Source organism: Podarcis erhardii, assembly GCF_964252035.2.
Source record: "Podarcis erhardii genome assembly, chromosome: 8".
NCBI lineage: Eukaryota > Metazoa > Chordata > Lepidosauria > Squamata > Lacertidae > Podarcis > Podarcis erhardii.
This window is the reverse complement of record NC_138499.1, coordinates 81,272,107-81,286,935: the sequence shown is the minus strand read 5'-3', so window position 1 is coordinate 81,286,935 and position 14,829 is coordinate 81,272,107. Positions and strand designations below refer to the sequence as shown.

Here is a 14,829-nt window from a genome sequence, read left to right as displayed (position 1 = left end):
CACCACTTTAGCTAATGGGGCCTCCCACTGCTGCCGCGCCGCCGGAGCACGATTTCTGTTCTCATCCTGAAGCAAAGTTCTTATGCTCAGGTCCTGCTTTCAGGCTTCCCATGCGCATCTGGTTGAACACTGTGAGACTAGGATGCGGGACTATATTGCCCACTGACCTAATCCGGCAGGGCTATTTTTATGTTCATATTAATTTCTCACCAAAGAGAAACCATAGTGCTTAGCTAAGCTACCATAAATTACTGTCATAAATAGTACCTAATGTGCACAGTGGATTAAATGTCCCCTATCAATTAAATGTATATAGTTGCATTCCCGAGAGTTACAGTAATCAGCAAATATATTCTTAGTGCTAAGTGCAAGTAGAAGTAGTTGGGTAGAACCGTTTCAGGGATGAAACTAAAATGTTACAGAACTTCCATTATACTACAGCTCTTCCCTTCTGGGACCTATTTCTGTCTCCTGCCTTTGCTTACATGAGATAAGTGGAACAGAGCAGTGGATTATCCAATACCTTCTTCTAAATGCATCTGAGGGAAGGAAGATAATTATTTAGGAGGTAACAGCATCACAGCAAGATATTACTGCTCCACATTTCAGGCATAATCTATGGGGAATGGTATTTTGTGCAGCTCCCATTTATTTTAGAAGTGTTTGTGCAAGAGAATTTCCCCATGATTGTGCCCATCATCTCATTTAGCAATTTGCTTAGGGCTATGAGTTCACAGTGGGTTAAACCACTGAGCCTCTTGGGCTTGCTGATCAGAAGGTCGGCGGTTCAAATCCCTACGACAGGGTGACCTCCCATTGCTCGGTCCCTGCTCCTGCCAACCTAGCAGTTTGAAAGCACACCAGTACAAGTAGATAAATAGGTACTGCTCTGGTAGGAAGGTAAACAGCATTTCTTTGCACTGCCCTGGTTTGTCAGAAGCGGCTTAGTCATGTTAGCCACATGACCCAGAAGCTCTACGCCGGCTCCCTTGGCCAGTAAAGCGAGATGAGCGCCGTAACCCCAGAGTCATCATCTGTGACTGGACCTAATGGTCAGGGGTCCCTTTACCTTTATGAGTTGACGAGGAGCCTCTGTATATTAGCCTCAACTCTCCAAGGCTACACCTATTTTTACAGGGCTCTTCTGAGGATTTTATCAAAATATAGGGCATGTAGTGCTAGTACTATATAATCATTATCATAATAATCACTAGCTCTCAAGAAATTAGCAAAAATTGTCTAGTCATGAGGAAATGCTGCAAACTACCCCCAGAATCAAACACATAGTTCAACCAGCTTTGGTGGAATTGCAGTCTCTCATCCCCACATTTCTATTGCAGCCCTGACTTTGTGAATATCTAAATATAGAAGCTCTTTAGTTATGTGACTTTCTCTCTTCCTTAGGAAGCCCAAACACAGAATTATTCAGAAAAAGTGTAGAAAGGCTGTGGCGGGGGGGGGGGGGACACACGGGACCAGTTACACTTTCATGAGCTAGACACTTATAGATCTGCCTCCTAGCACTGCTTTATCCTGTCCTTGATTGGTTGCTTAATTTTCTGCACATTTTGTTGCATTGTTTTATTGAATAGTTTCCACAGTTATTTTATTAATTTAATCTTATGCACTTATATATTTGTTAGCTGCTTCCATGGAGTAGGAAATCTACATTTTAAATGTTAGAAGTAAATTAGAAATAATAAAAATCCAGACCACCCGAAAGAGGGGACAGCACGCGTTGACGGAGCGTACTGTGCAATGGGCAATGAAAGAGAATATGCTCTACAGTGTCCGGGACATTCATAGAGCATCTGCAGAATCTCTTGTTTCTAGGAACGTTTTGATATCTTCCCCTGACAAATGCTGAGGGAAAAACGTTTAAACGGGCCAGCATAAAAGCCCTACGTTGGGCTGGGATTATTAATTTAGTGACGTAATTGGCTCTACTATCTAAGATATTTAAATCATAGAATGTGGGGGAGCAAATTTTGTTTACAGCTGCCATAATATTTTGTCTCTCGACATCCTTTAGTCTAGTTAGGATATTATGAAAAATGTACTGCTCATTAGAGTTGTACAGGGGCTCCAGCTCGATGCCTAAAGATTCAATCTTTTTTTCGAGGTGCTGATACCATCTTGATTTATAGGAGTCTTTGAGCAAATCAGCGAGCAGACTTGATGGAGGGCAGCGAAAGTGGCAGCGTAACCAGTACTTTATTGAGGTGGACCATGCCCAATATTCCAGTGTGTGTATGCCTATTTCTGCACACATTGTTTCATATTTGATCACAGCTGGGAGTCCAAGAATACGTTTCAAAAAGCTGGAATGAATTTTTTTTAAATCACTGTTATATGCTTGGACCCATAGCGGGATTCCATAAAGTAACTGGGATTGCACTTTTGTTTGAAATATCTGAATGGCCGCAGGAATAAATTGGTTACCTATCTGATAATAAAAACGGGCAACTGCTGATGAGGTGCACTTTGCCTGTTTTATGGCATTTGTGCGATGGGTTACCCACCCTAAATTGCTCTGGAATAAGATTCCCAGATACCTATGGATTTTCACTTGTTGGATTTCTTGCCCTCTTATTTTCCATTTCTCTAATTTCCAACCATTCGAGAAGACCAAAATTTTTGTCTTCTCATAATTTATAGAGAGTTTGTTACATTCGCAGTAAGAGATCAGTGAGGATATAAGACGTTTCAGACCCAGGCTCGTTAATGATAGTAGGACAGCATCGTCTGCGTATAATAAGAGAGGGACTGGCTTCTGATTAAGTTTAGGGGCATGTGATTCTATTTTTTGAAGGTAATCTGGCAAGTCTGATAGGAATAAATTAAATAGAAAGGGGGCAAGAATACACCCTTGTTTTACCCCTTTCGAGTTTGGGATATCTGATGAAAGGTGACCTTTGGTGTTAAGTTTGACTTGACAGGTATTAGAAGAGTGTAGATTTTGCATTAGAATCAATAAGCGCTGATCAATTTTTAATTCTGCGAGTTTCCTCCACAACTTTGGGCGGTCAATTGAGTCGAATGCACCACGAAAATCTACAAAAGCAGCGTATATCTTAGATTGCCTTTGGGATCTGTATTTTTCAACCAGATGCATGAGTATAAGACAGTGGTCTAGTGTAGAGCAACCTTTGGAGAAACCTATTTGTTCTTTCCCTGGTAGGTTTAGATTTTTCATCCAGGTAAGGAGTTTAGATAAGAGGTGCTTAGCGTAGATTTTCCCTATCACTGATAGTAGGCTTATCGGTCTATAATTCCTTGGTTCTTTTGGGTCGCCATTTTTAAAGATTGGAATAATTATTGATCTTAACCATATCTCAGGTATGATCCCGTATTTATCTATAAGAGTAAACAGTTGAGCTAAGGGTTCTGCCCACCAATCTATATAGGTCTTAAATAATTCTATTGGTAGACCGTCTGGCCCTGGAGATTTCCCCGATTTGAAATTTTTAACTATCTCTCTAATTTCCTCTTCCTCTACCCTTGGCCACTCCTGGAGTTTATTTATTTTAACAAGGAAAACCACTGATTTTATATGTATGTATATATATATATATGTATGTAACCATCTGCTGCCTTTTTATATACATTTCAAGGTTTTTATATGTTATTTTCTCTTTTATGGTTTTATTTGCATAATGCCTAATAAAGGTTTGATAATAATAATAATAAAAAATAATAAAAATCAATGCATTCTGATTTGTTCACTTGGTTCCCACTGCTAAGTGTTTAGTTTACATTAATGCCCTCATGTAAAATAATAAAATGTGAAATAAGATTTGGAGTTCAAAGTGCTTGAGCTTGCTTCCCTTTAACCACCACCTTATTTTTTATTTATAGACTGGCCTTATTGTTGCCTGTTACCAAGGGTTTGTGGATATTGTAATAGCCTTAGCACAATGCCCTCACATTGATGTAAACTGGCAGGACAATGAAGGAAACACAGCTCTAATTACAGCGGCCCAGGCAGGTAAGGAGGTTTGGTCCTCATTTCATTTTTTTTGTCCAACAGTTCATGATTGTAAATGCCTATTTATTGTGATTGCATTGAGCAAACAAATGCCAGGTTCTCCCCCCCCCCAAGTGAGTCTTTAAGCTAGCCCAGCAAGTATTGCTGCTCTGTCTTCTTCCGTACATTTCAGAGAAGCTTGTCCCTTTTAATGCAGCTCAGCACTATAATTAGTGACACTATTATTAATTTAATGCACACCAGGCTCTGCTTACTAGATTAAATCTTCTGGAAGTGATTAATACTTTTCATGGGGAGAAGATGATGTACTCTCTATTACTTCTATTACTGTATACCATTAAAGCTACCATATTAGTGAAAAAAGTGTCCACTTTTATTTCTGACCAAGTAGTAATAATATTACAAATGGGAGCTACAACAAAGTGTTGCATTGTATCCATCCTCCTAATACTCTTGTTAAGGAAGTTATTCCATTAAAGAAGGGTATTCAACTTTGTTTTCTATTTCTCTTTTCTATTTTTCTTTTCTAACCCCAAGCAGTTCTCTGAACCCTGAACATACTTTTTCCATTGCTGTGCTGACAAAAAAAGAATTTAAAATTGGCATTCAGACAAATATACAGAAGAGTCTAAGGCAACTGTGCTGCTGCAGCCTTAGAAAAAGAAGTAATGAGAGCATAGCAACACTTGGGCTGCAGATAAGCCTATCAGTGAAAACGTTTGATGAGCACAAAAGGGTGCCTAGCACAGCTTCCCTGCTCTGAACCCTTTCTCTCTCCAGCCCCCCAAGATCATGTTATGTCCTGCATACAAAAGCTTTCCTATTCAATTCAGTGAAAGAGTGCAACAAATATTAGGTTGAGCACAGATGCTTTAAAATATTATTTTGCAATAAAAACCAGGAATGTAATCCTGTTCAATTCATCATACTGTGCAATACAGAATTGGCAAAAGAATGAAGTATGAAGCTTTGAAAATGATAAATTCTGGGAAAATTCATTTTAGTTATATTATTTAAGAGTTGCTTAGAATTATAAACTAAATATAGTTTGTGCTAAAATTATTAAATTAATGACAACAGATTCTAATTATTGACAACCTATAGACAGTGTAATGAAAAATGTGTCATGTTGAATTTAATAAATATTTTGTGAAATGCAAGCATGGCAGTTACTTCCCTCTTGGGAATCACTGAATGCTGTTGTAAAAAAATATTAGAGCTGATACAGAATAATGATTCATAGTTATTTTCTGGAATCCCATTACCAGAACATGTGTGTTTTAACTAAGCTATATTCATATTAAAAAATGAAATGAAAAACTCTTACCTTATCTGATAATTGTTTTGTTTCATTTTAAATGCACTGTGTGGCTATAATTTTTTACTACAAAAGTATTTGTGTGTTTTCACAGCTGCCTTTATAGAAAACCAATGCCTGATACAGCTTTTTAACAAGAGTTAGGTGGTCTCAGATATTGTATAACCTGCTTTGGGTTGTGTCCACCCAGGATATATATCTGTCCTGTTAACGGATTAGATTTAAGGCTGCTCTTTTCTGACCTTTATATTTAATTATAATGAGCTCAGTATTAATCCAGAGTGTTGACATTGGCTTGATACTGTCTGCCAGTATCTGATACTGCTCTCTAAAGAAAATGAGGCTAAGTAGACCACAGGATATATAAGAAGTTTCCTATAATTGTATGGAGTTATTTTCCTCTTTTCTAAAGCTGAATGACATTGGCCTTGATCACATATCACTGCACAAGCTGGGGCTAGGTCTGCATGCATGATCCAGTCCACCAAGCCTTCCAGAGTCACCTGCCAGCCCCCAACCCAATTTACTAGGCTTGTTCCTGGGGGGGGGGCACCCACCAAAGCTCGGAGAGTCAAGCAAAGACTGTGGTAGTGTGGTAATCCTTCCTAAGTGGCTAGCCAGCCCGCAATTCAATTAACCACCAGTAAATTTGGGGCAAAACTAAACAAATCAAATCCCCTCAACCAGACAGAGTTCCATCCCACCCTGTGGTAACAGCCCTAACTCCTGTGTGGATCCAGAAATGGCTACATATTACACACAGTCCTCCACAGCCATTGTCCCTGAACGTGCTCCAAGCATGACTGGTGAGAGGGAGAATGTTCATGGACTTGCTAAGACATGTCGGTGCCACCTTGGAGGAAGGTGTTTTTTTTGTTTTTTTTTAGGACTTCCTGCCTTTTCAGGGTTGCTGCTGGGGAAGGTTGGTGCTGCTTCTTGCCAGGCGTGGCTGTCTCTGGTTTGCAGAAGAACAAAAGCAAAAAGGATGATTTCTGTCTGCTTAATATTTGGGGTGAAGTGATTGTTGTGGCTAATCAGTGGTGAGAGGATCTGGAAAGGGACTCCCGAGAGAAAAGGCAGTGAGAGCGTGTGTAAAAGACAAGAAATGGAGAGACAGGCAAAGAGTGGAGAGAGAGAGAAGTGGAGATGTGTGTGTGTTACAGATGTTTCTCGGTAAGGGAAGGGAAGTCTGCAAAGAAGGGACTGGGACTGGGTTCTTGAGAAGCCATGCCCACTTTAGAAATGTGGCCTCTGACAGCTTTCCATTCAGGTAAGATTGCCCTTAGCTGAAAAAAGCTTTCCCATCCCTGCAGTAAGCCACAATTGAGAGTTCTCACCATCTTTGTTGTTTGGTTCTAGAAACAAACTATAATCCCTAGCTTAACTGGGGATCATAGTTTGTTTTGTTCAAATTAGCAATGATCAGGAAGCCAAGAACATCCCTTGGCTTCGTATTGTGGTTCGTTTCTCCCATGTGGGAAAGTGGGAAAGATTGGCGCATTCACAGTAAACCTTTTTTTCAGGCATGATCTTGTTGCACTATAGAGTTTAGTACTGGCAGAATTGGAGCTATGTTTTCACAATTGCCAAAGTCCTATTATTAATTAATAGACATATATGTGAAACAGCCTTATAAAGAATTTATGCATTTTAATTAAAGTTGCATTTATTTATAGATTTTTAAGAGCTGATTCTTTTTCAACATACCACTTTGAAATTTGAGGGTGGCCTGTCATTTCTTCTATTCCATTTCCATGTCACATCAATTGCTTCCCCCTCTACCAGAATCCTAACATTGCTATTTTCTGTTGACTTCATTCTGCATCTCTGGTCTTAATACCACTGTTAAACTGTCTTGAAAACAGCACACAGTTACACATCCCTAGGACACATAATTTCAGGCTTACTGTTGCCACCTGAAATTATAAGTTAAAAAAGAAGAAGCTCCTGAACAGGAACCTAGAACTCATTTGAATCCAATATTGATGAAAGGAACACTTCAGCTGAGTCCACGTCCAGATCTGGCCTCCTACTTTTTCTCTGTTAACCAGCTACAGTTGCATAGGAGAGCCATCCCTCTATCCTATAGTTACTGTGCTCAATTCTCTCTTGCCCTTTTTTCAGATAGCTACATTTGTTGGCAGCTTTCAGGAGTCTGCAACTGCTCCCACAACTGAAAGAGCACTAAGCAGTTGTAAGTTTAAGCTTTTTCATGGAGTATTAACATTCTGAATTAATTGTGCATTGTATTGGCAATCTTTTCCCCTAGCCCAGATAACTTATGTTAAAAGAGTTCATAAAAGTAGAAATTCTTACTAGCATCTTGCATTTCTCCTGCTGCTTCAAATGTGAGCAAATATAAAGATTGTTTTCTATAAGAGCTTTTAAATGGAGTTAACTGATTGCCATTAACTTGAATTAGCAACTGCACCTGAAACTGCAAGTCTGAATAGTGCAACCATTTGTGCCTGAATTCAGACTAAAGAACAAATCTTTTTTTAAAAAAGGTTACCAGGGCTGTATTCAAAGTAGTGTTAAGCAGGTTGTTTTGTCAGTGCAAGGATTTATCCTTGTGCAACAGAAAAAAACCTCTTCCTCTGGGCCCCCAAATTTGTTCTGGGTGTTTTCCCAACCCTCTGGAACAGCTTTGGGTATGGCATGAGGGGTGCAGAAAAGGAGGGAAATCCCATTGCACTAGCTCTAATCCTATTTCTAGCACAGCTGTTTAGCTCAATACTACCCAAAGTGAAATATTGAGCTGGAGGACTGATACTGCATATGAATGACATTTTATTTTAGAATCAGTGAGAGTCTGAGTACTTCCTTTTTCTTTGTAGTCCACACACAATCTAGATCTAGTGCATATTTTTGCTCCTGAAAAGTGCATTTTGAAAAACTGGTTGGTTCATTCCAAAATAAAAGTTCAGTGCAGATTGATTCTGCATTTCCCCACAGTGTGTCCATTTGAAAACAGATGAAGGTGGTTCCAGCAATGGGGGAGTGTATCCACACCTTCCCTTCTTAATTCACCCAGGGCATATGCAGGGAGGAAAAGGCATTGATAACCTAATCAATGGAGGTTTTTCAAATGGTTATCCGATAACCACACCCACCTTCTGGATGGCAGGATTTAGAGTCAATCAAGATTGAAAGCAGTATGCTTTGGTACTACAAAGGGATTGGTGTGTACACAGCCTGAGCCTTATGTCCTTAGTGCACATGTATGAATTGCACCACGGTGGCCAAAATGGTGGCCTTCAGATGTTGGACTACGGCTTCGATAATCCCTGGCCAATGGCCATGTTGGCTGGGACTGGTGGGAGCCGGGAGCCCAAAAACATCTGGAGGGCACGGTGATGTAAACCCCCAAATTCCTATGTTGAAGCATGTACTATGAAAATGCTGCTACTAACTTTTACTCAGTTTTACTCAAAAATAGTGAGGCCTTTTCTGTTAGTTAGAGATTCTATTTCTAACAATTCTGTAAGGGCTGCCACCCATTTTGCAGGTGGCAAAGTAAGGCTGAGAGTCTGCTGAGGCATGATTTTTCAAATTATTTGGCATGATTTTTCTTTTATTACCATGAGGAAATTAGCACAGGTCTCAGTTCAGGTAAACAGAAGCTTAAGGAGTTAGGGGCACGTTCAGAATGTCAGCAATACTGGGCACCTCAGTAATGAAATAGTTTTAATGCAGTTGTGAACAATTATTATCAGAAGCCCTTTACCTGAGAAATAGGAGGGAAAAGATACCTTGAAAGGAAAATCTATATTCATTTTATAGAAATGAAGTTATTTCCCATGGATTGCAGTAGGACTTTGCACTTAATGCAGCCCTTTGAAAGGATATTATTTGTAAGGATCAGGTGCCTGGTTTCTGCAGGAACATTTTGGTTGCTTTTCCATTTCTAGTGACTCATTGGTGCTCAGAGAGCACTAGTGATATAAATTAGTAATGATAGAAAAGCAGTTTCCAAAGTGGTTGTTTGAATCTGCTCTACGGGGTTTTGTGGAGTTGGGCATGCCTATGTCTTGATTTTTGTACTTTAAATTACCTAGAAAGTCTAGGAGTGTTCTGAAGTTATGTAGGCCTAAGAGTGTTAGGGGTTGGGTGATCAGACAACAGTAAGGATCTTCAGCAGAGCCCATTGCTGATCAATTCAAAAGGACATGAGCGCATGATAAGGACGGGAAAATATCAAAAGGACATGAGCGCATGATAAGGACGGGAAAATATCAGAAGTTCAAATCAGAAACGTCCCTAAGAACAGGGCAAGTCGAGACACTGCAAATGAATGCCTGACATTTTCACTTCTTTCATAATTTTGCATTATTGTACCCTGTCGCTATCTAGGTAGGACTCTAAAAAAGGGCTCCAGTTAAGAAAGAGGTAACCAAAGAGCACAGCTGTCCATAAAATACCTGAGTGTAATTAAAGCTGCTTAAATAGATAAACATGCAGCTCTCCTCCTTCTAGAATATTGTTTGGGTGCCATGAAGCCACTGATCATTAAAACTGTACCAGATGTTCTGCTATGGATTTTGTTTAATTGCTTGTATGAAACTTCTTCATAAACATTCTTGGATAAATTTAACTGACTGACATGTATTGCAGAATATTTAACTGGACTGCAAAATAAGACGAGGGAACTTTTTTTATACCGCTTACAGTAATTAAGTTGTTGTTGTTGCAGCTGGCTGACAGACTACATTATTACACAAACCATCAACCCATCATACAACAAATGACAAGTGGGGGAAAATGTTCTGAATGAGCAATAATGGCACTAGATGTTTGTCTTGTTCTGTCAGTCCAATTACAAGGGCTTGATGGTTTAATTGGTCTTCAGACTGTTAGCTCCCTAGCGTTTATAATTTTAGCCTGTGATAGATTTTTACCACTCTACATATTTCAGTGATACTGGCAAAGCAGGCAGACCTTCTGCTGGAGATTATGCCTGATATGGTCTGCTAAAAGCATTTCTAAGAATATATATACTGTGTCTATTTATTTATTTACTTAGTCATTTTAGTTCATAATCTGTCCTGTTGCTAGTTCAGGATAGGAGAAGCTTAATGACCAGAGTTTTACAGCAGAGTTGGGAAACTGAACCCTCCTATAGCTGGCAAGGCAACAACAGATCTTTAAATTATTATTTCCGCTTACCGTAGACTCTCACAAATTACCATTAATGTAATCATATTTATAACTCTCAAGCATTCTATGTAGGCTTGCCACTGGTGATTATTTGGAAATTGCATGTGATGGCAATGAGTGGCTAGGAGGAAACAGGATTCATTATCCAGTGTTTCAATTAGCTTCCTATAGCTTTCCAGGCATAACTCAAAAGTACTGCTTTAATCTACTTGGCACTAAATTGTATGAACATTACATCCTAGAACCCACCTTCTGCCATGATTAGCTTAAATTATCCTTCTGAGCAGGGATAGGGAATATGGATAGACCAAATCAACTTTCCATTAAATTTCAGTTAATATACTGCAAACAAAATTTTGCATAGCTTTCATTTCTAAGGAAAAGAAGTAACTGATCTGTATGTGTATTTGCCAACCATTCAGAGAGACATATTCAGGGAGCACCAGTGACTGTGTGGGAAGGAGAGGGTGAAACCCATTTTGTTAACTTCCTTATTTTAGGATTGAACCAAGCCATAGCATTTTATAGTTCTTGGTAGTGGCGCCTGCCCTGTGGAACACCATCCCATCAATAAGCAACTATCTTACTTTTAAAAGACATATGAAGGCAGCCCTGTTTAGGGAAGTTTTTAATGTTTAATGCTGTATTGTGTTTTTAATATTCAGTTGGGAGCCGCCCAGAGTGGCTGGGGAAACCCAGTCAGATGGGCGAGGTATAAATAATAAATTTGATGATGATGATGATGATAGTTTAGTGGTTTTTTGACTCTGAGGAGTGTGTGTGATCTGTCCTGAAGCTTCAGAATATGAGAGTTAAAATAAAACAAGTAGAATTCACAGTGGTTTGAAAATAATACACTTTTGTATTGATATTTTTTATTCTTTTTTTTGTAGGACATATTACTATTACACAGTATTTATTAAACTATTATCCTGGCCTTGATATTGAGAAAAGGAATGTCTTTGGATTTACTGCACTCATGAAGTCTGCAATGCAAGGCCGAAGTGAATGCATCAGAGCTTTAATGTTGGCAGGTATAGAAAAATCCTATGCTTCATTATCCTCATTCCCTTGAACTACTGTAAAGACCACTTCTAAATGAAGGACTGCAGTTCTTGATATTTACTCTGTTGGCAGCCCTGCCTACTCTAATTACAGATTGGACAAAGAGAGAGAGAGAGGGAGAGAAAAATGCAAAACCATTGTTGCTTATTGTTGTTTTCCACCACTGAATTTTCTACAAATGGATCTCATTAAGTAAACTAAATTCATTAATTTATTTATAAACATGAATATTCTACCATATTTTGCAAAAGCAGTACCAAACACGATCTAGGGCAGCTGAAATTTCCTTTCAGTGCCTGCAGGGTTTACATACTCAGTTTAAATGGAAGTCATAACCCAGTGAACTTGTACTAACCCTTGCAAAAATAAGTTTGCATAGTACAGAACTTTCATAAAACACAATAGGAAAAGCAGGCAAAGCAGCTGAATTAAAAGCAGAGAGTAACATTTGGAATACTAAAATTATATTAAAAGCACCCTGAAATAGAAAAAAGAAAAGTCTTCAGCAATCAGCTGAAGCTTAAAAGAGAAGAGCCCTGGCATGTCTCTACAGAGAAGGCATTTCACAGTTGTGGTTCCGCCACCAAAAAAGACTGTCTTGAGTGCCCATCTTCTGATGTTACATAAGGATGGAGCAAAGCCTCTGAAGTTGACTTTAAGTGGCAGCAGGCTCGCGTGCTTATTTTTTAAAATTTCTATATCACTCTTCCAACTGGGGGCTGAGGAGGGGCATACAACATAGTTAAGACAGTGTTACTAAATATCTGCAATAACAATAAAAAACTAAAAACACACCTCTTGAAAATTTACAATTTTTATTCACAGGGTTATTTCAATAGCTCATGGTTATCAGGAAACGGGTTAATAGCAAAGTGATGTGGAGATGGGCTATTACTTCTGCTCATTTTAGGGAAGCTGTCAGGATGGCAGCTACTGGCCAGACATTATATTTAGAAATAATTCATGGATTAAGGACTGCTCAGCAATTGCAAGAAATAATGGAGCTTGTAGAGTGCTAAAGAGGATGAAACATGGATTTATTGCCAAAAGGCTCAGGAGAAACAGAGCTAAGCTATTGCGGCCTTATTTTGAGAGAGTATCCCTAAGCCAGGGCAAACCATAGTGATTACTTATTGCTTTTAGCAAATATTACAGAACAGGAATTCACACGAGATACAAATATGTTCTTCTATTCAAATACCTGAAGGCTCCCATTTGTTAAATATGGTTTAACATATGGTAAAATGGTAAGATACACAATTTCAACCCATCTAAAGGCAATTGCACAAATATTCTCAGCTGCAAATTTCTCCTATGCTAGTTAGGTTGCTGTGGACTCCCGCAGTTGTTTGAAATATTTGTAAAACTAGAGCCTAACCCCACTTTTCTTGGGAGTCAGCCCCATTCATTCAATAAGATTTACTTCTGAGTAGGCTATTACATGACCAATTTACTCATACTGAAATGAGTCGAAAAATGAAGCTATGAAACATCTACGTTAATATTGCCGTTTTAAAAAAGAAGGGCCCAAAAATTCCTATAAACTTTGAGCTTTTCTGATGTTTTTGCTGGAAATCTCAGCTCAGATACTTCAAGCATATTTCATTTGCAGATAATATTGCAATATGTGTAGCGGTATTAATTTAATGGAATATTAATATTCCAAACTGACTGGGATGTTCAGGTTACTTATTCTGAAAAAAACCCTGTTTGTAATATTAGATTTCTCTCTGGAAAATCAGGTCTAAGTGGAGATGGACACGTTTCTTACAAGCTGATTTTCAGACTCAGTGTAATTCAGAATGATTGATAGAATGCCATGACACTTGGAAGGAGGACTTGAATATTCATGTGTGACCCAGGTAGCAAAGTACCTAACCTTATTTATGTTCATGTGGGATTAGTTTTAAAGAAGTCACTGCAATACTTCAGTAGTGTTTAAAGCAAATCTTGTATCCCAAATAGATTTCCTGAGAAAGAACCTACAGCAAAAAATTGACAAGCTATTAGAGAAGACTTATTTGTGGTTACTGTGCAGATAATCTTCAGTATTTTCTATCTACAGCTTTACTGGTAGAATTTCCCCATTTAGGCAGAGAGGATGCTGGAGCTGAGAATACCATATTCCGTTCATTTCTTTTCTTAGTCCTACGACAACAATAACACAGAAAACATTACCTGAGCTCTGTATTGTTTCTACTATTCATTCCATTAGTATTATTTATTACTTGATTCAATCTTTGTGTTCCGTGGGATAAATGTTCATATTATCTTCAGAGTCTCTTTCAGTGATGGTACCAGCACACACTCCAAGGTATGCTCCAGTCACCCATCTGTGCGATTGGAGAGAGATCAAACAGGAAAGACAAGTTGCTTAGCAGTAAATTGCGTTATTTGACTGGTCATCTGTGCAGTCACAGCTCATGTAGTTTCTTCACTGCTGGTGCCGTCAGTTCGTTGAAATCATCATGGCAAGGCTGAAGGAACTGAACAGGAGGCAACTGCCTCACCTGTTTCAGGCCAACCCTTCTCCCTGAAAGGAGGGGACAGGAATACTAACCCCCTGACTAACATATTATAAACTCCTGAAAACGTTTTACACTCAAGTGTGACTGCACAGATGGCCACCATTACAGGTAAACAGCCTAATTTTGGTGCACTTGATCCTGAAATACAATCTTAAGAACAGCTGGGAATGTACACACATGGAGTAGCAAAACTTCAATGCCTAGAGCAGGAAAAGCAGTCAACTACTTTGAGTTCGCCTGAGATAAAACAGCAGAAAATTACATGAGGAGGAATACATAATGCCATTTTTTGTTGTTAAATAAATATAAAACAAAAACACAGCCAACATTTTTTATTTAGCAGAATATAGAGTAGCGTGCCTTAGTATTTGCCAGTATAAGGGTAGAGATAAGGAGGGGTCAGCGAACCACATCTTCCTATCACCTTTCCTCCTTTTCCTGTCTGGCATTGGATGGTTTCAGATAGATATACCTTTCACTGACTCTTATTCTGGTCAGATGTAATCTCAAATTAACCTCTTAACCATTCATGAGATTAGCCTAAATCCACAGATTTGGGTTTCTGGCTGTGCCATCTGGTGTGCTGGAATTGTCAGCAAACACTATTCACATCTCTTCCATTTGTCCTTTCAATAGCTTTTGTTTGTTTTTTACTGGTACTTTTTTGTTGGCTGTTTAGTATGTGTAATTTTGCTTTCATCTGCAAAATGAAAGGTCCATTGTAGACCTAACATTCTGAGTCTCCTGGCCATTCCCCCTTCCACTCCGTTTTT

The 14,829-nt window shown here is 38.9% G+C and overlaps 1 protein-coding gene across 4 annotated transcripts in view; it reads left to right on the top strand.

The window, feature by feature from the left end:
- The window catches only part of ANKRD33B (ankyrin repeat domain 33B), a 34,904-nt gene that overhangs the window by 15,472 nt on the left and 4,603 nt on the right, over positions 1-14,829 (top strand). For 2 of the 4 annotated variants that reach the window (XM_081872766.1, XM_081872765.1), the window contains exons 2-3: positions 3,859-3,988; positions 11,357-11,497. In XM_081872766.1, the coding sequence (XP_081728892.1) occupies positions 3,859-3,988; positions 11,357-11,497 (271 nt within the window). The remainder of the gene's footprint in view (positions 1-3,858; positions 3,989-11,356; positions 11,498-14,829) is intronic. The other 2 variants (XM_081872768.1, XM_081872767.1) reach the window with 1 other exon arrangement.